Genomic DNA, 25446 nt, shown 5'->3' with positions numbered 1-25446 from the left:
GTTGACAGAGGATAAGGAGGCAGGCTAAAGGCAGCCCCCACTTATGTGGATGTCAGTCTAAAGGAAGTGAACAGGATTGTACTACTTAGAACTCCAAATACATGTTGACTAACCATGCACAAGCAGGTTTAATTCTGGCCCTAAGATCATTTAAAAAAATAATAAAACCCAGTTTTCCAGAGTATATTTCTCTCTTTTGGAAAAGTTTCTGCTCCACATCTGGAAGTGATTTTCTAACAACACTAATTCCAATGAGTCATCTATGATATTAAGCAATGATTCCATAGGGTGAACCCTGATCATATTTTTCCATTGACTGGCAGCCACCGAGGTCAATGAAAGGCAAAGGCGAACCCAGACATGGAGAACCTCACCCTCCACGGCTCCATCTTGTATTACCAAGGACATGGATTTTAAGAAGTACAGGAATGCAATCTATCTCCCAGCACTAATGCAAGGCATCTTCTAATACACTCTGTTTCTTTCACTGGTTATATGCAGAAGATGGATCCAAAGGCTGCTTGAGGGGAAAGCAACCATAAATTAAGCTGGCAGAAGAAACATTATGAGGCCATGTGTAACCATGAGGCAGTTAGAAAAGCAGGGAGTGGGCTTTCTGGACAAAAGAACAGGACAGCCTATGGTACACAGAGTACAGCTCAGGAGCCTTAATGCTGCCAGCAAAAATCTCCCCAAGGAATATTCTAGAAAGCACTGCCAGTCCACCCCTTGCCCTTTCATCCTAATATAGTGGCTCCAACCATCAACTTTAAACCAATATCATATTGGTTTCCTAATATTTAAGACCTCTAGTACTGATGTTTAGAAGTGTAACTTAAGTCCATTTCCCAGTATCTTCTGACACTTGGATTTCTTTCAAGTCACAAAGAAAGAATGAGTCATGTTCTCTTAGAGACTGAGGAGCCACTTACAAAGGCTATTTTAAATTTTTCGAGTGACAAGGGTATTATTTAGTTCCCAGAAACAATAATTGACTAAATGCCTTCTTCAGGTCTGAAGGAGTTAATGCAACTTCCCAGAGTTATCCTTCTCTCCCAGGTATAATCTGATTTTAAATGGCAGAGGAGTGTCAGTGTGTTACAAAAACTGAAATCCCACCTCACAAAACCCTGCCTTAAAAAAATATAAATTAGTGGGTGGTTACTTGCATTACAAAAGGATGCTTTGCCTTTCCAAAGGATTCCAATAAAGTTCATTCAAAAATCAGATTCCCCTGGTGTATGCGAAATGACATGATTTGCCCAAATTTGATTTACATATGGGCCACATTGAGGAAACACAGCTGCTCCAAAGTCTGAATTTGGTTAGCAGGTACCTCTTCACCATGATTTTGGTGGTTCACATGCTCATTTCATCAGCGCCTTGCCTCCAGGGTCACACAGTGAGGAGCAGACCTTAAAATTTCTTTTCTGTTTTGAGACAGAGTCAAGCTCTGTTGCACAGGCTAGAGTGCAGTGGCTCACTGCAACCTCCACCTCCCAGGTTCAAGCATTTCTCCTGCCTCCGCCACCTGAGTAGCTGGGATTACAGGTGTGTGCCACCACGCCCGGCTAATTTTTTTGTATTTTTAGCAGAGATGGGGTTTCGCCATGTTGGCCAGGCTGGTCTCGAACTCCTGACCTCAAGTGATCTGCCCATCTTGGCCTCCAAAAGTGCTGGGATTACAGGCGTGAGCCACTGCGCCCAGCTGACTTTAAATTTCTGACTCATAATCCCCCACTCTAAGAATAAAATTGCTTTGCTTTTACCTGGCACCTTTCATTCAAAGCCTTCAAAGTATTCAATTCTCATTTGCTCTAAGTCTTCATAATTATGCCAAACAAGTCAGCAAGAGAGCTGGGAATGCAAGCTTCCAAACTACCAGAGATGGGACAAAAGGTTTTTTAAAAAATATTAGGACTACTGACAGGCAGAAAAATTAAAGGTCCACGGAAATGCACAAGAACTACACTTAGGATATTTTTTGACAAAAAAAAAAATTTCATAGATCTTACTTTTTTAAATAAACTATTTTTCAGAGCAGTTTTAGGTTCCCAGCAAAATTAAGCAGAAATTATAGAGTTCAGTTCCCATGTGCTCCCTGCCCCAACACAGGCTCAGCCTCCCCCACTATCAACATCAGGCACCAGAGTGGTACATTTGTTACAATCGATGACCCTACAATGACACATCATAACACCCAAAGTCCATAGGATACATTAGGGTACATTCTATGGGTTTTGTTTGACAAATATATAATGGCATGTATCCACCACTGCAGTAGTATACGGAGTAGTTTCACTGCCTTAAAAATCCTCTCTGCTTCACTTATTCATCCCTTCATTCTCCCTACTTTTTCAGTTACAAAGAGGAAATATCCAAATCCCAGTTTAAATACAACAAACCATTTCTTTAAGAGATGGGGTCTCGCTATGTTGCCCAGGCTGGACTTGAACTCCTGGGCTCAAGGAATCCTCTCGCCTTGGTCTCCCTAGAGTAGCTGAGACTACAGGCACAGACCACCAAACCTAACAAATCATTTTTATATATCTTATAAGAAAAAGAGACATATAGTGGAGAGAAGACAGAAGAACAGAAGGAAGAAAGAAATGAACTCAAGGACATGCATGCTGACAGAAAAAAGAGGCACACAGTACAGAGAGAAAGAGCCCCCGCCTACCAAGATACGCATCATAATCTAATTGTTTTAAATGTCAGAGGCAAGACCTTCCATTTCAAAGCTCATAATTCATAAGTAATTCTCCCATCCATTTGTTGTTAAATCCATGAGAAGTATAAAGATTATTTTAAATAAAAGAACAAAGATTCAGCATGTTCAAAATCAGAAAAATCATGACCACAAATCCTTGCAATTTCAATGCAAATTAATTAGCTTTACTTGAAATTTAAGTCCCTCTAGTGATTCATCTTCTTAATGGCAGCAAAAGAGAACTCCAGTATCAACAACCTGAGATACATTTCACATGCAACATAGCAGCTATTTTAATTTACAGTTCAGAAAATTCAGAGTAGGCACTTATGCCTCCCCAAAATTATAAAGATAATATGAAATATATAGATATATGTGGATGTACAGGCAAATATCTCGTGTGAGACTATATATATACATATATTCTTCAAAATTTCACTTCAAAGAAAACACATTATAATCAAAGTTCAGGGAATAATACTTAAGAAGACAGGAATTAAAAGCAAGTGGGAATTAAAGTCTAATCTCTAGCCCATCCTAATTTTAATGATCTAGCAGATAGAAAATCTGAGATATGCAAAGCACTAGGCAAAGAGCTGCAGGATTATAGGAAAAATTATCTTAATAATAATAATAGCTAATTATAGAGAGACCATATGTTGTGTGTGCACACACGTGTGTCACGTAAATCTAGAAATCGTGAAAGTATGGTTCTTATCTTGAACTCTACATTTTCTGTTTATAAAAATAATAATGCTCAGAGTAAAATAAATGAATTAATGTTTTCAAAGCAAAAATAGAATTTCCTCATAACATAATCCCACCATCCGAGATAGGCACTCTTTTATTTATTTTATTTTTCTTTTTTTAAAAACAGGGTCTCACTCTGTCACCCATGCTGGAGTGCAGTGGCGCGATCATAGCTCACTGTAACCCCAAACTCCTGGGTTTAAGCAATCCTCTTGCCTCAGACTCACAAGTAGCTAGGACTACAGGCACATACCACCGTGCCCAGCTAATTTTATTATTTTTTTAAGAGATGGGGTCTGGCTATGTTGCCCAGCCTCGAACTCCTGGGCTCAAATGATCCTCCCACCTCAGCCTCCTGAGTCACTAGGATTACAGGTGTGAGCCAGTGTGCCCATCTAGCACTCTTAATATTATACACACATATACACATTATATATACACATATGTTATCAACATACAACATCCTTTGGTAATGTTGTTTTGAATATAACAATAGTACTAATAGCTACATTTATTCAGTGCTTCTCTATGTGCTAGGCATTGTTCTTCGTGCTTCAATGTCTTATTTTACTCGAACCTTGCAACAACCCTCTGAGGTCAGTACTATCATTATCTACATTTTACAGATGAAGAAAACGAGGCACAGAGTGATTAGGTAAGTATATTCACATATATCGTATATGCATTATTTTATAAAAATAGAATCATACTTTGCATGCCATTTCATAATGTAAATTTTTTACCACTGTCAATAAACACAGATGTCAGCCGGGTGCAGTGGCTCACGTCTGTAATCCCAGCACTTTGGGAGGCTGAGGTGGGCAGATCATTTGAGGTCAGGAGTTCGAGACCAGCCTGGCCAACATGGCGAAACCCCATCTCTACCAAAAATACAAAAATTAGCTGGGCATGGTAGTGCACTCCCAGCTACTAGGGAGGCTGTGGCAGGAGAATTGCTTGAACTCAGGGGGAGAAGGGTGCAGGGAGCCAAGATTGCACAGCTGCACTCCAGCCTGGGCAACAGAGTGAGTGTGAGAGAGGGGGAGAGAGAAAGAAAGAAGAAAAAGGAGGGGAGGGGAGGAGAGGAGAGGAGGAGGCCGGGCGCAGTGGCTCACGCCTGTAATCCCAGCACTTTGGGAGGCCAAGGTGGGCGGATTACGAGGTCAGGAGATCGAAACCATCCTGGGATTACGAGGTCAGGAGATCGAAACCATCCTGGCTAACACGGTGAAACCCCATCTGTACTAAAAATACAAAACAGAATTAGCCGGGCGTGGTGGTGGGCGCCTGTAGTCCCAGCTACTCGGGAGGCTGAGGCAGGAGAATGCTGTGAACCCGGGAGGCGGAGCTTGCAGTGAGCCGAGATCATGCCACTGCACTCCAGCCTGGACGACAGACCGAGACTCCATCACAAAAAAAAAAAAAAAAGAAAAGAAAAGAAAAAAAGAAAGAAAGTCATTTTAAGGACTGCACAGTTTTCTGGTGTAAGAATGTATATATATATATAGTTGCCCAAATCCTTACTTTTGAACATTTAGGTGAACTTTTTTGGGTTTTTGTTTTTGCTATTATAAACATATTTGCAAGGCCCATTGATGTTCATGTTATTCTTCCAATGTTTACAAATAAGCAAAAGTAGATCCCCCAAAAGTCAAACAGTCTGCCCAAGGTAACACAGATTGTCAGTAGAATTGCTGGGCCCTCTGGCACTGACTACTAAGCAATAGCTTTCTAGTCTCCTACCAGCCCCTTAAGGTATTTACATTCTAATACAATAGAGAAGCTATCAACAACTACGTTAGGAGGCCTAATGAAATCAATCCTCTCTAAAATGAAAGCACTGATATCAATCCTCTCTAAAACCTAAGAACACACAGGCTGAAAAAATGCCTCCCCCACAAAAAGATATGCCCCCATCCTAATCCCTGGAACCTGCAAACGGTATATGGCCAAAGGGTCTTTACAGATGTGAAATAAATTGGCTTGACGCGGTGGCTCACGGCTATAATCCCAGCACTTTGGGAGGCCGAGGCGGGTGGATCACCTGAGGTCAGGAGTTCGAGACCAACCTGACCAACATGAAGAAACCCCCGTCTCTACTAAAAATACAAAATTAGCCAGGCATGGTGGTGCATGCCTGTAATCCCGGCTACTCGGGAGGCTAAGGCAGAAGAATCGCTTGAACTCGAGAGGCGGAGGTTGCGGTAAGCCGAGATTGCACCATTGCACTCCAGCCTGGGCAACGAGCGAAACTCCATCTCAAAAAACAAAACAAAATGAAATAAATTAAGGATCTTGAGATGAAGAGCGCATCTGGATTACTGGGGTGGACCCTAAATGCCATCACAAGTATCTTGATAAGAAAGAGGCAGCGGGAGACCTGAAACAGACCAAAGAGGTGGCAATGTGACCACAGAGGCAGAGATTGGAGTGATGCAACCACAAGCCAAGGAATGCTGGTAGCTACCAGAGCTGGAAGATGCAATAAATGATCCTTTCCTAAAATCTCCTGAAGGAGTGAGGCCTAGTGATACTTATTTCAGACGTCTGGCCTCTAGATCTGTTAGAGAACAAACTTGTTTTAGGCCACCCAATTTGTGGTAATTTGTTACAGCAGCCACAGGAAGCCAATGCAACTAGTAAGAGGCTGTAAGCCTGCAGAAGGAGCAATTAGCTCCAAATATGGTGGCCATGGAGAAGATGGGCATTTGACCTAAGCCCTGAAGGACAGATAGGATTCCCTTTAGCAGGGAAGGGCTTGTAAGGGCATCCCCGGATGAGGAGTCAGCATGCACAAAGGTATGTAGGTGAGAAACTATAGAATGTGTTTGAAAAAGTGTGATGGTTCAATGCGGCTAGACTACAGGGCAAAGGAATGGATGTGGTGGGAGAAGAAACTTCAAAGGTGGGATGGGCCTTACTGGTGGACATGAAGGGCCATGAAGTCCCCTCTAGGAAATCTGGGTGTTTATGGCAATGTGAAGCCAGTGCAGACAGAGTTGGCATTTTTATGGGTTTGGGTATTGTTAATCTCCCCCACCCTCCCAAGAGGTAGGAGAATGGTACAGTTTATAGATATTTCAAGACAATAACTTTTTGCTTACCATCAAGGGGGTCAACTCTGACTTGTTTCAGCCCTCACGAATATGTGGACAAAACTCTGCCCAAATTATTTGTATTAGTCCATTTTCATACTCCTAATAAAGAACTGCCTGAGACTGGGTAATTTATAAAGGAAAGAGGTTTAATTGACTCACAGTTCAGCATTGATGGGGGGGCCTCAGGAAACTTACAGTCATGGCAGAAGGCAAAGGAGAAGCAGGCACCCTCTTCACAGGGTGGCAGGATGGAGTGAGTGCAGGCAGGGGAAAGGTCAGACGTTTATAAAACCATCAGATACGCGTGAGACTCATTCACTATCACCAGAACAGCATGTGGGAAACTGCACCCATGATCCAATTATCTCCACTTGTTCCCACCCTTGACGTGGGGATTATGGGGATTACAATTCAAGATGAGATTTTTGGGTGGGGATACAGCCAAACCATATCATTATTTCTCCAGGAGGGGGCAAGAAACATGAAGGTGGGGTAGGCCTACTCAACTGCACCTGGTAACAACTGGAATGATGCTGCTGCTCCCCGATGAGGCCCACTCCAGGTGCTCTGAAGTGTGCCTGGCCTCTGCCAAGTAACCCCAACGAAGCAAAATCATCGATTAAACTGAGCTGCAAGAACTTTATTTGACTCTCATGCAAAAGGTTTCACTGTTGAAAGATCTACTAAGTCAAAGGCCACTCTTTCCCAATTAAACCCAGCAGAAAAAAACAGTGACACAAACTGGGCTCTGGGGTTATAATTACATAATTTCGTAAACTCTTCATTTTTTTTTTAAATTTGAGACAAGGTCTTGCTCTGTCACCCAGGCTGGAGTACAATGGTGTAATCATAGTTCACCATGGCCTTGAAGTGTGTTCAAGTGATCCTCCTGCTTCAGCCTCCCGAGTAGCTGGAACCACAGGCGTGTGCCGCCACACCTAGCTAACTCTTCATTCTGATTCCATAATTCCAGATAGAACCTCCCCTTCTTTCAGTTGGAACTAAATCCAAAGCCAGGACATTTTAGGGGACAACCTTGCCAGATGTGTAGCTCCACAACGTTCCCTTGGCACCCAGGCCACTGGATTTCCAGAAAAGGCATCCAGCCATCACTAGCTCAGGCCTTTGGAATTTTCCATCCTTGGCTAAAGAAAAGGTTTAAAAGAAATAAACACAGTGATGACCCTGTGCCACAAAGCACACGTTTTAGCCAAACAGAGGAGAGAAAAGAAGAGGTGAGAAAAAGATGAGAAGGGGAGAGAAGGAGTGTGCCCACAGTCAAATAATGGTTCCCAGGGCATGGTAGAAGGGAGAAGTCAAGGGGCTGGATCAGGCAGCCAGATCCACAGAAGAGTTTCCTGGAAGGTGGCAGTGCAGAGGCGAACACCAGGAGCAGCAATTGAGGAAAATCAGAATGAGGGGAAAGCAGTTAGGGAATAGTAGAAGGTGGAAAGGGGAAGATAGTAGCTTGCAAGAAAGAGAATGTAGTCAGTAAGAGGAAGCCAGTCCCAGTGGGGGCCGCTCTCAGAGAAAGTCACAAGGGCTCAGAGTGGCAGCCTCTATGGCCACCATTCCCGTCAAGCAGAGTTTGCTGCCTTGAGAAACACGGGTCTGGCAGAGGCATGAGCTGTTGCTCCCCTTCTACCCTGGTAGAGGCTAGGATGGAAGAAAGGAGGGCAGGCAGACCTAGCACCTGAGTCCCTCTACCCTGGGCTCCCAACAGAAATCTGGCCCCTATGGGTGTCTGATGGTCATGTGTCTCTGACCTCCATTGAAGTTGGAGAATGAGGTTCCCTATGTTCCAACTATCCTATATGCTGAATGGCATATAAGTATTTTCTCAATTCCTTCACTAACTCATTTGAGGTCCTGAATCATGCAAGTTGACAGCATATGCACTGTCTCCAGCCCCTGAATAAGTATCTACTCACCCCTTTGGTGCCAGACAAAACTGTTTCATTTATCAAGCACAGTTTCTAAAGGACTTGATTTCTTCCTGTCTGAATCTAAAAATATACGGCTGCCCTCATTAAATACTGTTAATATTTTAATCTCTGGTCTCTTGGTCTTTGTAATGGAAAAAAAATACCTTCCTTTTGCCCCTTTTTAATCCTTCAGTTTCCTGAGATTAAGCCCTCGTCTTGCCTTCCACCATTCCTCCTACCTCCTTGTCCTAAGTAGGTTTGATCTGTTAAAAAGAAATCAGCGGAGCAGGGCATGGTGGCTCACGCTGTAATCCCAGCATTTTGGGAGGCCAAGGCAGGCAGATTGCCTGAGCTCAGGAGTTCGCGACCAGCCTGGGCAACACGGTGAAACCCTGTCTTTACTAAAACACATGCATGGCGGTGTGCGCCTGTAGTCCCAGCTACTCGGGAGGCTGAGGCAGGAGAATTCCTTGAACCCCGGAGTCGGTGGTTGCAGTGAGCCAAGATCATGCCACTGCACTCCAGCCTGAGCGACAGAGTGAGACTCCTTCTCAAAAATAAATAAATAAATAAATAAATAAATAAATAAATAAATAAGCGGAAATAGATTCTCTGCTTCTCTTCAAGCAACAGTTCACAAGCATTTCCCTTGGGATTTGAGCATGACCCGAACGACGGTATCTGTCTTCTCCCTCAGCCAGGGGAGCCATCTTCCACAGCTCAGCACAACTTTCTCTCTCTCTCTCTAGCTCACTCTCCAGCAACGCCCTCCTTTCTAGTTCCTTCTGCTGCATAACACAGCCCCAGAGGTTCCAGAGTTCCCAGGTGTCAACTCTGTCATGAAGCTCACTGACCTAATGCACAGTACCCAGAAGCCTCGGTGAAGTTCAGCTCAGAGCCAATAGAGAAAAGGAGAAACTCCAAAGCAGAAAGTAGTAAATCAGCAAAATAAAATCAAATAAGCCAGGTTGAAGAGAATAAACCCACAACTTACAGAAAATGAACACCATTTTCTAAAAAAGACATAAATAGGACTACAGTTAATACCCTTTCACATTTAATAATTAGTAGATATTCATTGTAGATAAGCACATTCAAAAAATGGTTTAACATAATTCCACTGAAAACATCTGAATATTTACCGAGATGGTTTATAAGGAGAATTGAAACTGTTTTCCTATTGAAGAGGAAAAAAAGAAAAAATAGAACAGGAGAAAAGTGAAGATGGTGAATGTTTATTTTGTCTCTACAGATTTTCAAACAAAATCTGGGAGTTTCCCCAATCTTTTCTATAATGATTTTCAGTGCATTACAGCCAGGTCAATTAGCCAGAGGCTTGAAAAAAGATAGGCTGGGCCTGGGAGAAATACGGCTGTGGCCAATTAGAACCAATGTAAAAATAGGAAATGCAATCCACATCTACGATAGAGTGCTTCTTCGGGACAGCAAAGCTCTGTGCCATCAGACACATCATGGACATTATACTGGCCAGTGTGAAGAGGGCTGATGCAAATGTGATCAGCCAGGAAACTTTTGTGCTATGTGTCTCTAAGATGGCAGTGACTAGATGTGGTAGAGACGGGAAGTTTCCATTTATCTTTTAATTGAAATCATCATGAAGCCAGAAAGAACTCAGATAGATTTTCCAGTCCTTCCTTCTGCTTCTCCAATCATGTGTTTTGGAAAGCCATTTTTGGGAGGGGATTCTGTGATTACCTTGAAAATGCAGAAGGACCATGCCCAATCTAACTTGACCTTCAGGCTGGGCAAAGCATCTCTTACACAGGACATATGAGAGGTATCTCGGGACTTGTCGCCAAAGAGTTATTTTATGTGATGTGCAACCATCGCTTTCTCTTTTAACACCTCCCCGCTGACCCCCCGCCACACACATACATCCACACACCCACACACCCCTACCTCTTTGCTCTTTTCTTTAACTGAAGGTGGAAAATTCTATAGGCCTGAGCTGGCTAAATGCCCACAAAGTATCTGGCCAGCTTGTATCCTAAAACACCTCAGGTCTGAAAGCAGTGCCCACTATAAGAACTCCAGGCTCAGGGAGTCCTGTGTGGGGAAAGACATTTAGTTACGAAGAATTTAAGAAAACATGTGAATTGAAATTGCAGACTGCAGACCTCTATTGCTTTCTTTCAGCCAAAATTCGCAAAAGGGATTGTGCTTCCTCATTTGAATTCTATGAAGACTTCTGAGCCTGGCTGTTTGCCAGATCCCTGTTCCTCCTCCACTGTAATGTCAGGACCTGTGCTGGGAACCCATCTGACCCCAGGACTCCACCATTCCTCAAACTTGGGTGACATCTTGCGTGATAGGCAGAATAACGGTTCCTCAATGATGGCCACATCTTAATCCGTGGAACCTGTGAATATGTTACTTTACATGGCAAAGAGGACTTTGCAGGCATGATTAAATTAAGGATTTGGGATGGGGCAATTATCCTAGATTACCAAGGTGGAACCAAGGTTCTTATAAGTGAAAGAGGGAAGCAAGAGAGCCGGTGTCAGAGAAGGAGATATAATGACAGAAGCAGTGTGAGACTGATAGGATGTGAGAAAGACTTGACCACTCATTGCTGGTTTGAGGATGGAGGACAAGGCCATGAGCCAAGGAATGTGGGCATCCTCTAGAAGCTGGAAGAGACCAGGCAATGGATCCTCCCCTACAGCTTCTGGAGGAAGTGAGGCTTTTTGGACACCTTGGCTTTAGCTCACTGAAACCAGTTTTGGCCTTCTGATCTCTAGAACTGAAATACATCTGTGTTAAGACACTAAGATTGTGGCAATTTGTTACAGTGGCAATAGGAAACTAATAGACCATAAAGCTAGTCCAGTCAACGGGCCACTTGCTGGACTGCGTTATCCCAGGCACTTTGCCTCCTCTGAGTTCTCTAAGCAGAAACTCACCCCTCCAGGCCAGGTGCAGTGGCTCACGCCTATAATCCCAGCACTTCGGGAGCCCGAGGCAGTTGGAACACTTGAGGTCAGGAGTTCCAGACCAGCCTTACCAAGATGGTAAAACTCCATCTCTACTAAACATACAAAAAATTAGCCAGGAGTGGTGGTGCACACCTGTAGTCCCAGCTACTCAGGAGGCTGAGGCAGGAGAATCACTTGAACACGGGAGGCAGAGGTTTCAGTGAACCGAGATTGCGCCACTGCACCCCAGCCTAGGAAGACTCTGTCTCCAGAAAAAAAAAAAAAAAAAAAAAAAAGGAGAGAGAAACTCACCCCTTCAATCTACAGTTCCACTGTGCTGGGCTCAGTCATATGGTCCTGGTGAGGGTAAGGCACCCCTCCTCAGGAAGGCCAGCAACAAGGCAAGAACTCACTCCTAGAGGAACTGGGCGATTAGCCAGAAAACTGAGGCAGGGGGTTAGCTATGGACAGGCTGGGGGGCCAGACAGAGATACAATGAGTGAGACAAAGACACAAGGGGACAAGAAGATCCAAATCCAGTTGACTGAAAATGGATTTTAAAGGCAGGGCAGAACCAGCAGCCTATGGACTTGAAGAACCTGGGCTGTAAATATGAGACTCCCGGATGTCTCTGAGCCTGGGGGCAGTACTGAGCAAAGGAAGCAGGGCAGGCAGGGAGAGGGAGCTGGGTTTGTTATTACAGAACTGAAGCGAGAAGCCTTATGGAATTTTCTTCTGGCTCTCCTGATGAGAATTCTGCCAGACCATGTAGAAGGGACAGCTGGAGGCCAAGTTCCCTTGCAAGTGGTCATGTCGGTCACTAGGAGTAGAGGAGCAAGTCTCCCCAGGGTCAAGTTAGCAAGGGAGGGCTTTCTTTGCTCCACAAACTATAGAGCATGTCATAAACACTCAGCTGGACACAACGAGAGCTATTGGCCCCTGTGAGCTTTGAAATAACGATTCAGTTCCATGTATGTATCGGTTGATTTAGAACCTTCTTGAACTTAAGTTCTTTCTTGGTGGGAAGGTAGGTACCTTGGAAGGTAGCATTCCCTTCTTCAGATCTCTAGGAAACGATTTAATGTACTGAAGCATTAGGAACGTGTTCACCTATGAAAGTAAACTGGCCATGCCAACAGCACTCTTCCATTCACACCGTGAACACTGTGACAACAGGCCCTGCAAGGCATAAAGCTGGCAGTTTCTCAAGTGGGAAAACTAAACTACTAATATAAAAGGCATGGAAAGAAATATATATGTTGTTATTTTTGGACAGCACTAACCCACTTGAAAAAAATCATGAAAACAGTTCCATGAAAATGATCCCAGGTACCTCTGCAGAGCCAGTGTTCTGGATATTTTTTTCCATATAGTTATTCAAATAGCAAAGTAAGGAGGAATGGCCAATTGCAAACAGTTCTCAACATCCTTAGGCTTACTTTGGCAAGGAAAAATCTATACTGATCTTGCCCACATTTCTCAATAACAACCCCATCCCTCTTTTTTTTTTTTGTCCTCACCTCCTACTTTCCCACTAAAGAGACCTAAGCTTGTTTAGAAGTAAACACTGTTTCCCAATAGAGCAAGATCATCACCAAAAGCACATAGAAAGAGCTTCCTCCACCTGATTGATTGTGGAATCTGGCATCCCTCTAGTATTTCTTCACATGGTTACTCCAAAGGAATCAGGACACCTGGAGTTCATTACCTGCTCTGTCATTTCATTAATATAAATAACCTATGGCCTGCCTCACTGAAAACCATGCCTCTGTTTCCCCACTTACAGAAGAGGGGTGATGACTATGTGATATGTGTTCAGTAGTGACCTGTAGACCTATGAGGCCACAGATAGATATAACAGCATTTTTAACTCTTCTTAAGATTTCGGCTATAAAAACTCAAGGTCTTGTCACCACTTAAAAAACGGGCCGGGCACAGTGGCTCATGCCTGTAATTCCAGCACCTTGGGAGGCCAAGGCGAATGGATCACCTGAGGTCAGGAGTTCGAGAGCAGCGTGGCCAACATGGTGAAACCCCGTCTCTACTAAAAATACAAAAATTAGCCGGGCGTGGTGGCAGATGTCTGTAATCCCAGCTACTCGGGAGGCTGAGGCAGGAGAATCGCTTGAACGCAGGAGGTGGAGGTTGCCACTGCACTCCAGCCTGGGTGACAGAGCAAGACTCTGTCTCCAGAAAAAAAAAAAAATCTTATACAAATGAATTCCCCAGCCTTCTGACACACTTCACTAAAACACTTCAAATAAAGATGTTCTGTCTCAGAGACTTGGAAGCAACACTTGACCTCTCAGTTAAATCTTACCCAGTAAAGTATTTCCAGTCATTAGGGAAAGCAATGCGATGGGAAAGCTGAAGTATCGGAATATCTTCTAACATTTCTTAGCAGCTTGAAACATATATACAATCCAACAGAAGTCAAAAAAGGTAAAAGCACATAACTTCCCATGAACAATAAACTCAATAGGCAATAAAAGTGGAGAAGAATCGCAGGAAATCATTAATAGCAAATTTAGGCATGATTGTGCAAGGCTGTACGCAGACAAAAGATGAACCACGTGGAGCTGGAACACTCGGCATGTTTTCCACTGTACTGACTCTGCTAGGAACCTGTGCGCACTATTCTTTTTATTTTTTTGTAAAGACGGGGATCTCGCTATGTTGCCCAGGCTGGTCTTGAACTCCTGGCCTCAAACAATCCTCCTGCCTCAGCCTGCCAAAGTGCTGGGATTTTAGGCACTAGCCATCATGCCCAGCCACACACTATCCTTAACAGAACTTATCCTGCTACCACAAAACCAGAATAGCCCAATATAAAAGAATAATTTCTCAAGACAGCTTTAAGTTTTAAAATTTCCTATTAAAATGTATGTTTCCGAAATATATATTTTTTTTGAGACAGTCTCACTTTGTCGCCCAGGCTGGAGTGCAATGGCGTGATCTCAGCTCACTGCAATCTCTGCCTCCCAGGTTCAAGCGATTCTCATGCCTCAGCCTCCCAAGTAGCTGGGATTACAGGCGTGCACCACCATGCCCAGCTAATTTTTGTATTTTTGGTAGAGACAGGGTTTTACCATGTTGGCCAGGCTGATCTCAAACTCCTGACCTCAAGTGATCCACCCGCCTGGGCCTCCCAAAGTGCTGGGACTATAGGTATGAGCCACCGCGCTCAGCCCCCAAAACAGAACTTTAAAAAAGCATTTGAATTTCAATATTCATTTGACTATTAAATGTGAGGATTAAGAGTGAAAGGGATATCGATAAAGGTTTTTTGGTTTTTTTTTTTTTTTGAGACAGGGTCTCAGTCTGTCACCCAAGCTGGAGTACAGTGGCACAATCAAGGCTCACTGCAGCCTCGAACTCCTGGGCTCAAGGAATCCTCCCACTTCAGTCTCTGAAGTAGCTGGACTACACGCATGTGCCACCAGGCCTGGCTCATTTTTGTTTTAATTTTGTAAAGATGGGGGTCTCCCTGTATTTCCCAGGCTGGCCTGGAACTCCCAGGCTCAAGCAATCCTTCCAGCTCAGCCTCCCAAAGGGCTGGGATTACAGGCGTAAGCTAAAGTGCCTGGCATCAGTGAAGGTTTGAAAGGGAAAGGTATGTCCAAGCTCTGTTTTTCCACACAGATTCCAATTCTCTTCTATTCACCCCTTTGCATAAATCACACTGGCATAAAGGTAAGTGCTTCTGCCAAAGGCCACAGGTACAGTTTCCCCAGTCTGGAGAGCCTTCTGGCCCAGGCACAGGACAGAGTGCTTCTCTCCACTTGAGGACCAGCCTTCCCACTCACTCATTAAACTGGTGTGAAGGTGGAAAATGCCAAAAACCCGGAACCCTTGCTACCATCCACTAGGCTTTTCAGTATGACTAAGTCAGACTGGGAACAGGTATTGGCAAGAACCTCATGCAGAGGGGTCTGCCAGCTTTTCTTCCAGGAAGGGTAAGATTCTTGGCTCAGCCATGTGGCTCACCCCTTTGAGGCATTATCTGGAGCAAGGAATTAAAGCAAGGGTACCTGCTTCCCCTCTTCCAGTTAACTTTTCTGTCTGCTGACTTGTAACACATACACAAAAGACGTCTCTTGCCCACCATAAAGCCTGGGGATGATAATGCGAGCCAACAGTCATCAGTACTTAACAATTGCCAAACCCCGCTCAAAGTGCTTTAAATATTATTCATTAAGAATATAATAACTCATTCAAGGCTGGGCATGGTGTCTCAAGCCTGTAATCCCAGCACTTTGGGAGGCTGAGGCAGGCGGATCATCTGAGGTCAGGAGTTTGAGACCAGCCTGGCCAACATGGCGAAACCCTGTCTCTATACTAAAAACACAAAAATTAGCCGGGCAATGGTGGTGCCCACCTATAGTCCCAGCTACTAGGGAGGCTGAGGTGGAAGGATCACTTGAACCCAGGAGGCGGAGGTTATAGTGAACCAAGTTTGTGTGATTGCACTCCAGCCTAGGTGCCAGAGCGAGACCCCGTCTCAAAAACAAAACAAAACAAAACAAATAACTCATTTAAGCCTTTCAACAAGCCCCTGAGGGGGTTACCGATGCCCAGGAAGGTTAAATAATTGGCCCAAGGTCATCCAGGGCTGAACTATGAACCTGGGCAGCATGATTCCCGAGCCCAAGCTCTTAAACACTTTGCTCTGAAGCACAAGCTTACAGGCAATGGCAGCTAACTGAGGTTGTCTCTTTGCTCCATTCAAGCTACTGCTCTGGGAGCGTCCAGGGTGGGGTCCTGCAAGGAATCAAAAAGGCATCTGGCTGTAAGCTGATATAAATGGCAGGCCAATGTTACCCACCAACTCCTCTGCATGCCTGATAAAAATTAAACCAAGAGGTGTAAATCTCAAAGAGAAACATATTCTAAGTACCCTTAGGATTTACAGAAAAGAAGAAATGGCTCGAGCTGTACCCTCATGTAGTTTTGGCCTCTCCTTCCATGATAAACAAATTATTTTTAAAAACTAACAATCTTTCAACATGCCCTGCTGACAATTCTATAGCTCAGGAGAAAGCACAGACAGGTGAATTACTCCTCTGAACTGAACAGCAAGGGTGGTTCTTGACCTGGAGCATGGGGAAGTAGCAACCACTGCTTGCAATCCACAGAGATCAAGTAAGAGAACGCCAAGATGAGTTAGTTACACACGCACACTATATAGGAATTTCTCAGCCTGTCAGATGTTTAGATGTTACCATTTACTCTCCACTTTCCATAAAAAGCTGGTTGGGGGTGGGGCAGGGTCTGTGGTCAAATAAATGTGGGAAATGCCATAAACAGAACAATGTTCATTAGTAAAGGCCTATTTAACCTTGTCGAACCCAGAAAAGATGAAGTCTTGAAAAACGTTAAGGATCTCAAGAGAGAGCACTGGGGACTGGGGTGGGGATCGGAGATGGGGTGAAGACTGGGAAACCACTGACCACTGGCCTCCTATCTGGCTTTTATCTTCTCTAGGCTATTTGCATACCTCTAGTCTCCCTTAAAAGCAGGAACTATCCTATTAGCCTCTTCCTGAGCACCTGAGCAGGAAGTGAACCCCTCATTGACCCCCTGCTCCTCTAGGGCAACTGCTGCTCAGACCCACCCCAGAGTGGGATCTGCCCAAGGGGTGAACTCACTTCCCGTCCCCATTCTAACTGGAAGTCTGGGGCTGGCCTCCAGATCATTTCTCCACACCCTGCCTCCCACTTCCCTAATCACCCCCAAAGGTACAAACCTCTTCAATCAGTTAATCTCGCCTACAATTTCATCTCTGTCCACTCAGCCCTGGCCTTTTCCTGGCTCTTCCTCTCCTTCCTGAACCCACTTGGAACACTTTCCACCTCTGCCCTCAAGAACCCTAGTCCTTTGCCAAAAGACAACCTTATATGCTCAGCCACTGTCTTGCTTAACTGAAACCTGGCTTTGCCCTGACAACTCTCTCAAACAGAAGTTGCTCATTTTCTTTCCCCTTCCCCTATCAACAAACTTGCTTTTCCTTCAGTTCACCCAAGCTGAGAAACCTCAAAATTATCTTGACTCCACCTCCGCTCTTCCTCTCTTTCTTCCTCCCCCTTCTCCTTCCCTTTTAAGAATCACCAAATCCTGTTGATTTTCTCAGCACAATGTTTCTTATGTCTTCTCCCTTATCTCCATTCTCATTGCCTCAGTTAAAAGCCTTTGTTGGCCTGGTGCGGTGGCTCTGGCCTGTAATCCCGGCACTTTGGGAGGCAGAGGTGGGTGGATCACCTGAGGTCAGGAGTTCGAGACCAGCCTGGCCAACGTGGTGAAACCCCGCCTCTACTAAAAATACAAAAATTATCTGGGGCGTGGTGGCACGCACCTGTAATCCCAGCTACTCAGGAGCCTGAGGCAGGAGAATCGCTTGAACCCGGGAGGCAGAGGTTGCAGTGAGCTGAGATCTGAGATCGTGCCATTGCACACCAGCCTGGGTGACAGAGCCAGACTCTGTCTCAAAAAAAAAAAAAGCCTTTGTTATCTCTCTCCAGAACTATAGTAACTGTAGTTTAAGTCATTTCCTGGCCTCCAGGCTCTTCTCCCAACAATGAGTCCATCCTACCCAAGGTTGGCAGTGTATTTTCACAAAACACCTAAGAATCTACTGCACTCCAGACACTGTGTGAGGGGCTGGGTTGGGAATAAAAATGAATACACAGCCCCCGGCTTCTCGGCTCACACCCAGAAATGATACAAAACATTGCCCCCTCCCTGACTGTATTCAGTGGCAGATCCTTCTGGAATACTGTTTTTTTTGTTGTTGTTTTTGTTTGTTTTGTTTTTTTTGCCAGATCTCTTTTTTTAACCTTTATGAATCACTTATACATTAGAAACTTTCCATATGTTACCTTCGTTATTCCCAAGAACTCCACAAGGGAGGTACTACTATTTATCCCCATTTCACAGATAAGGAAAATGAGACCAGGTTACTTGCCTCTGTTCACAATTCAGGCAGGTGACAGACATTGGGTTCAAGACCAGATCTGATCCTCTAGCTTATGCTGTCTCTCACATCTTAAGTAGGACGTAGAAAACTTGGAAAAGAGCCCAAACAGGATGATCATGATATGAAGAATCTTGAAACCAAGTCATGTGGGGAACGAAGGAAAGAAATGTAGCCTCTTTGGCTTTGTGAAGAGTGAATTTAAAAATGACATGGTGGCTGTCTCTAAATATTTGACAGGTTGTTATGCAAAAGAGGAAGGAAGCAAACATGTGTGGCTCCAACAGCAGAGCTAGGTCTAGCCCATGGTGAAATTTACACAGTAAATTTCGGCTCAAGAACCTTTTCTAACATAGCCCTCTAACAGGCAGGGGTGTTTAAGGAGAAGCTAAATAATCATTTGTCAGGGGTGGGTGGAAAGGACATTCCTGCCTTGAGTGGACAAGCGGTCTAGATGAGTGTTTCTGTGCACATAAGAATCATCTGGGGTCCTTTTAAAAAATACAGATGCAGGCCCCACCCCAGACTTAGCAAAACAGAATTTTGGGGGATGGAGACTGTATTGCAAGAATCACAAACGAGGAAATAAGTCTGTAAGAAGATTCATTCAAGCCTCAATAGATGAACTATGAAAGGCCAATCAACATGAAAAACTGTTCAACTTTAAGAGTAATCAAAGAAATGCAAATTAGAACGGTGATGTACCATTTATTTCCTATCAAACTGCAAAAAAATTTAAAATGTTACTAACAAGCGTTGGCATGGAAGAGGGGAAATGAACACCCTCACACTCTCCTGGTGAAAGAGTAAACTGAAGCTACTTTCTGTAGAGAAATTTAACAGTATGTTTAAGAGGAATTTTTAATACTAAAAATGTGTACAGTGTAATCTTTGAGCAAGCAAGTTCACTGCTAGAAATTTATCCTAAGGGGACAATTTGGCAATTTTGAAGATGCCTTCTCAAAGACATTCACTCAATTACTGATGGTAATGCTCTATATCTGCATATATAGTATATGCAGTCCAATATAGTAGCCACTAGCCACATGTGGCTATTGAGCACTTGAACTGTGGCAAGTGAAATTTAGAAATTGATTATTATTACTTTTTTTGAGTCGGAGTATCGCTCCGTCACCTAGGCTGGAGTGCAGTGGTGGGATCTCAGATCACTGCAACCTCCACCTCCTGGGTTCAAGCGATTCTCCTGCCTCAGCCTCCCGAGTACCTGGAACTACAGGCATGCACCATGACACTCACCTAATTTTTGTATTTTTTTTTAAGTAGAGACGGGGTTTTGCCATGTTGGCCAGGCTGGTCTCAAACTCCTGTCCTCAGGTGATATGCCTGCCTCAGCCGCCCAAAGTGCTGGGATTACAGGCGTGAGCCACCATGCCTGGAATATGATTATTTTTAATTAATTTAAATTTAAAAGTAAAGAAAGATATATAGCTATTTACCTTTATAGTTCATGTTCATAACAGCACAAAATTAGAAAAACTATCAAAATATCAAACAATAAACGATAATTACCTCTGGTACACCCATAATGAAAATTTAGGCAGTCATTAAATATGATTATATAGATTTGTATTTATTGACATCAAAAAATATTCATAAGATACTGATAAATGAAAAAAAATTATTTAAGTTTGTGTGGCCAGGCAAAGTGGCTCATGCCTATAATCCCAGCACTTTGAGAGGCCAAGGTGGGAGGACTGCTTGAGCTCAGGAGTTTGAGACCAGCCTGGGAAACATTGTGAAACCCTGTCTCTACTAAAAAACAAAACGAAACAAAAACAAAAAAAACTTTAGCTGGGCATGATGGCGTTCTCCTGCAGTCCCAGCTACTTGGGAGGCTGAGGTGGGAGGATCCCTTGAGCCCCAAAGGTCAAAGCTGCAGTGAGCCATGATTACACCACTACACTCCAACCTGGATAAAGAGCAAGACTTTATCTCAAAAACTATATATATAAATAAAAATAAAAAGTTTGTGTATATTTCTTTCCATCCATATGTGTGTGTATGTATATGTATGTATAGATATGCATACATCTATATATACAGTATATATGTGTATAGATGTGTATATATACACATAGAAAGAAAGGTAAATATTTACATCAAAATATTTACAGAGCTTCCTCTGGGTAATGAGATGGTGATAATTATTCTTACTTTTCTGTTTTTCTAGCTGTTGTACAATAAACAAGCATTTGGCATGTAATAAAGCAATGAAGGCCGGGCGCGGTGGCTCACGCCTGTAATCCCAGCACTTTGAGAGGCCGAGGCGGGCGGATCACGAGGTCAGGAGATCGAGACCATCCTGGCTAACAAGGTGAAACTCCGTCTCTACTAAAAATACAAAAAATTAGCCGGGCGTGGTGGTGGGCGCCTGTAGTCCCAGCTACTCGGGAGGCTGAGGCGGGAGAATGGCGTGAACCCGGGAGGCGGAGCTTGCAGTGAGCCGAGATCACGCCACCGCACTCCAGTCTGGGCGACAGAGGGAGACTCCGTCTAAAAAAAAAAAAGCAACGAAAGCTTAAAAAACAAAGGTTCACTGGTGATTAGAATAGAAAAAGACTCAATCCAGAGAATTTTTTAACATGTTAGTCTTAGAAAGCAAATTTTCCTATTTGGTGCTTAAACGAGGGTTCAGCAAGGAGGCCTCTCTGGCTTCACAGCAACCTGCACCGGTCTTTTGTACAGATCCTAGTGGAGTGGCTTGCTCTGGGCCCTGCTAACCTCCAGTAGCGAGGCTATTTTATGTTTAGGTGCTAACACTCTGGTTAACTTTCCTGACCCTCAGTTCATTGACAGCTCAGTTCATTGAGAGCCTCTGAACTGCAAATGCTTGGTCAAGAAGCCCAAGTTGAAACCGGCTTTTATTCCGTATTGTTCTCACCTCCTTACAGATGAGGCTGTGGGTTTTGTCCTATATTACCTACTTTCCACAAATTCCCTTGGGAAGAGGGAGCAGAGGAGTGGTTCCGTTTCAGCGCTTCCCTAAATGCAAACATAACAAACATTCCATGCAAAGGTAGTTGTGAGCGGCGGGTTGGGGGAGTCAACAGCTGCAGACGCTTTTCAGCCATTCTCAGCTTCTGGAGAGCTTTTCTCTACAGGAGCTATTAAACGAAATCTGGCTGATGCCAGCCAGGGGACGCTGCGTGCATTACGGCGCCTCCAGGGGCTACAATCCCTAATATCTAGCAATTCTTTCCCGATCTTTTGGCGCACAAGGAATTGAGGGTACGCTCTGCAGTAAACAGTATTTAAACAGCTACTAGGCGACTCTTCCTGGCTGATAAAGTGGCTTCTCTAAAGGGCAGCCATAATACAACAGGTTTAGCAAAATGCCTTTGTTCCCCTGCGGCACCAGTAGCTACATCCTGAATTACAACAAAATCAATTTAAAAATTTAAAACTCTGCATTTTAAACAAGTATATATGTAAACACTTCTCTCTTAATCACATACACTCTCAGGTTATAATGTTTCTCCCCAATCCCCTCTTGAGAAATCTGTCAATGATGATTCTGTAATTATCCCTTTCTCTGGGTTAAAACTGACCTTCATAAAAATGCTGAACTTATATGAAAATGCAGTAACAGTGGAACAGTCTGTCTGCTTTATTATGTAGTTAATTAATAGATTTGTGGAAGTACTAATAACTGAATAACAGTTTGAATATGCAACAACATGCTATATATAGCCCAGGCCTAGCCTTCTGAATTTTTCAAACAGTGAGGAAAACTGAATGATGTTAGCAACAGGCCAACACGGGTGTAATTCTAAAATCCTTAAAAAAAAAAAAAAACCTAAACAGGAAATACTGTATATTTGTACAGCTTGGTGGGTTTTCCATGTTCTAACAAGAGATACACCATAGGAAAGCTTGACTTGCTGCGGTAATGGCTCTAACTCATATTGAAGCCCCAATGTGAGTATCTTGGGTTTACAGCACAAGTGTAAATCCTACCTCAGCTGTCCCTTAAAAGAATCAGAAGTTATGGCAGCAGCTGCAACATGGTCCCCTCACTCTCCAGCCACTCGTGGTTTTACTAACTTTGGTTAACAGCTCTTTGTGAGAGAGAGTCATTTAGGAGCATACATTCCATGTAAGAACTATTTCCTTATTTTTTCATTGACTAAACTGCTTACAAATAGCATTTGCTAAGGCTCTATGAAGAATCTAAAGTTGATTTGTGTGCATACTCTGGGTGTCCTATTGACAAAGACATTCCCATACACACAACCAACCCAGATTGTAACTAATGAAAACAAATGAAGAAAAAGATCATTTGCATTCTCATAATTATAGAGCATCTAGCATTGTGTCTGGCACATTGTAAGGGCTCAATAGATATTCATTGATTTAGATTACCAGAATCTGTTCTCCCTCACTCCCAAAATCTCAATGTGGTTCACATACTAGAGTAATGAGTAAATATTCCTCTGCATTGCCTGGTGTAAACGGTAAAAATCAATGACCTTGGTCCCAAGTAAGCTGGGCTGACAAGGGAACCATGGCCACTGCCAGTGTCTCCTAGAAGAGATTCCTGCCAGTAACAGTTTTTCCTCCTTCGCCATAGAATCAATGGTTAGGAAGGAGCCGCTGAACCTGCAATGCACAAAATTCTTTTGAAAACCTAAAAACATGGGAAAGAATGCTAATGTTAACTTTTTGCTGCTAGGGTGGCAGGTCAAGTGCTGATCAAATCCCAGTGGAAGTTTTCTTAGTCCCATTTATTCTCTTGAGAAATCTGTCCACCTACACCTTTCTTCACGTGTTGTGGTAGAAGGCCAGCCAACCCTGCTCAAGGAAGGTTTTTTGTTTTCTCTGAATTTAGGAAAGCGTTCTCTGCTAGGTAGATTGAGTCACTTGTTAACAATCACCTAAGATGAGAGCCCTGGTATAAATGCTCTGCACACAGCTTGCCTTCCTCTCTTAACTGGCTGTGATGACAGGCAAGGCTCCAATCTGACCTCAACAGGTCCTCACTCCAAAATTAGACTGAAATACACAACAAGCCAAGTCCATTAAAGTAACATTAAAGGTCTAGATTTAGCTCCACTAAACAGCAGAATAAAACTTTCAAGGGTCCAGCCACAATAAAGAGATCTCTTTAAAGTCACTTAGGTTTGCACCGTTGTAGCTATTAGGGATCAGATCTTTATCTCAAAGGTACATAGTTTACCTTTGATCCTCCTCCAGAACTCCCACTAATTTCAACTTTCTCCACTGTTGGGATCAAGCCCCTGGCCTCCCTTTAATGCTGGGTTTTATTGCTGATTCTACAAGATCAACAGAAAAATTACAAGGAAAAGCTGTTAAGTTCCCTTCCGATGACAAGTTGTTTTAACAAAAAGAGCCCTCTCTTAAACGGTGAGATTTAAACACAGCAAACGACTCGCTGTAAAATGGAGCTGAGGGAGACAAAAACAAACGAAAACAAAAACAACAACCAAAAAGCAAAGTAACAAAACAAACACTAATTAATCGGTCCGATTGCTTATTCAGGGTTTGTTCGCTTGTCCAGGAAACTGGCAACGAGTGTCTTGAAAACACGAGAAGGGGCAAGTGCCCGTTAGCACCCTTTCGCCTTTCTCCGGAGTCAGACAATCCGGATAAGGCTGAGGGTGCTCTGGGAGGGTTCCCAGAGAGTCAGCGCGCTTTCGAATCCCCATCCCCCAGTCCTGAGCTGTGGGGCTCTGACCCCAGGTCCTCCATCCCCGGACTGACACACCCAGTCTTCCCCCAAATCCTCGCGGCACCGTCCCCTTGCCTCTGAAGCGCTCGCGGGTCCCCGAGGGACACACTCTCCCTGCAGTGGATGACCCCGCGCCCACTCTGTCGCAGAACCCCGTTGTTTCTAATGCCCTCCCTCCGCAGCAGCACCCCTTCAACACCCATCACCACCCTCTCTCTCCCCAGTTGCAGGAGGAAGTCGCTCTGCTTCCTCTGTTCTCACTGCCCGCCCGAGCTGGGGCGCCCGGGGCTTTCTGGGTGGGGTTCTTTTTTGTGTACACAGTGTGTGTGTGTGTGCGTGTGTGTGTGTGTGTGTGCGCGCGCGCGCGCGCCAGAGTGTGTGTGCCGAACACTCATCGCATCCTTCCGCCTAGGCGGCCTCAGGTGCTCGCGGGAGGGGATCGGGATCTCGTCGTGCCCTTGTCCCCGGCTCTTTGTGCCGAGTCCAGAGCAGCGCAAGGTCAGCTCTTTAGCTCACACCCCCGGCCCCGACCCTGGGTGGGAGCCTGAGCCTCCGCCTCCGCCTCCTCCGCAGCCGTCCGAGCCCGGCTTTGCCCGTCTGCTTCCATCCCGGCGCACGCCTCCGCCGTGCCGGGCGGCCGGAGCGCTGTCAGCCGGCGCCTGGGACTCGGACCCCGGCCGGCGGCTGCCGGTGCGAAAACTTACTGGAGCGGAGAAAGACAGCGCGCGGCGCACCAAGCGGCCGCACTGGCGCCGTTCCTGCCCCTTCCCGCGTCGCTCCCACCTGGAGCGCGTCCCCCGGGATGCCCCGTCCCCCGGCCACTCACCAGCACCACGGAGCCCCGCACGGCCTCAGACACGCTCTGCCGGAGCTCAGCCGCCGTGCCAGGCTTGCTGAGCCGTTTGGTGAATTTGCGCACTTCGGCCATGGCAGCGGCAGCGGCAGCGGGCGGGTCTCGGCGGGCGGGCGGACCTCGGCGGGCGGGTGGACTCACTGCCCCGGCCCGCGGCGGCCGCGGCCGCTGCTGCTCCCTCTGTTTACTCGCCGGCCGGCCGGCCACATCGCAGCTCGGCGGCGGCGCGGCTCACGCTGCTTCTCCCTCCCACCTCCCACCCGCTGCTCCTCCCTCGTTCCCTCCTTCCCTCCTTTTCTCGCTCGCTTCGCCCGCTCACTGTCCTGCCCCACGGCGTCGGCGGCGGCAGCTCCCTCCCCTAGAGGGCCCGAGCTCAGATCGCCACCAGCCGAAGCAAGAGGGTGTGTCTGATGGGGAAGGGTGTGTAGAGGGGGAGGGAGAACTGGAGGTGGGGGCGAGGGTCACGAGGGAAGAGGGGGGAAGTGGCTACCGCT

The 25446-nt window shown here is 45.1% G+C and overlaps 1 protein-coding gene across 1 annotated transcript in view; it reads right to left on the bottom strand.

The window, feature by feature from the left end:
- DOCK11 (dedicator of cytokinesis 11) overlaps positions 1-25148 on the bottom strand; it is a 200737-nt gene extending 175589 nt beyond the window's left edge. Inside the window, exon 1 of the mRNA XM_030807271.1 lies at positions 24926-25148. Within this exon, the coding sequence (XP_030663131.1) occupies positions 24926-25027 (102 nt within the window). The 5' untranslated portion in view covers positions 25028-25148. The remainder of the gene's footprint in view (positions 1-24925) is intronic.
- Positions 25149-25446: the final 298 nt, after the last annotated feature.

The sequence above is a fragment of the Nomascus leucogenys genome, chromosome X (assembly GCF_006542625.1).
Source record: "Nomascus leucogenys isolate Asia chromosome X, Asia_NLE_v1, whole genome shotgun sequence".
Classification (NCBI taxonomy): domain Eukaryota; kingdom Metazoa; phylum Chordata; class Mammalia; order Primates; family Hylobatidae; genus Nomascus; species Nomascus leucogenys.
The sequence above is the reverse complement of the archived record's forward strand: the minus strand, read 5'-3'. Positions and strand labels throughout refer to the sequence as shown.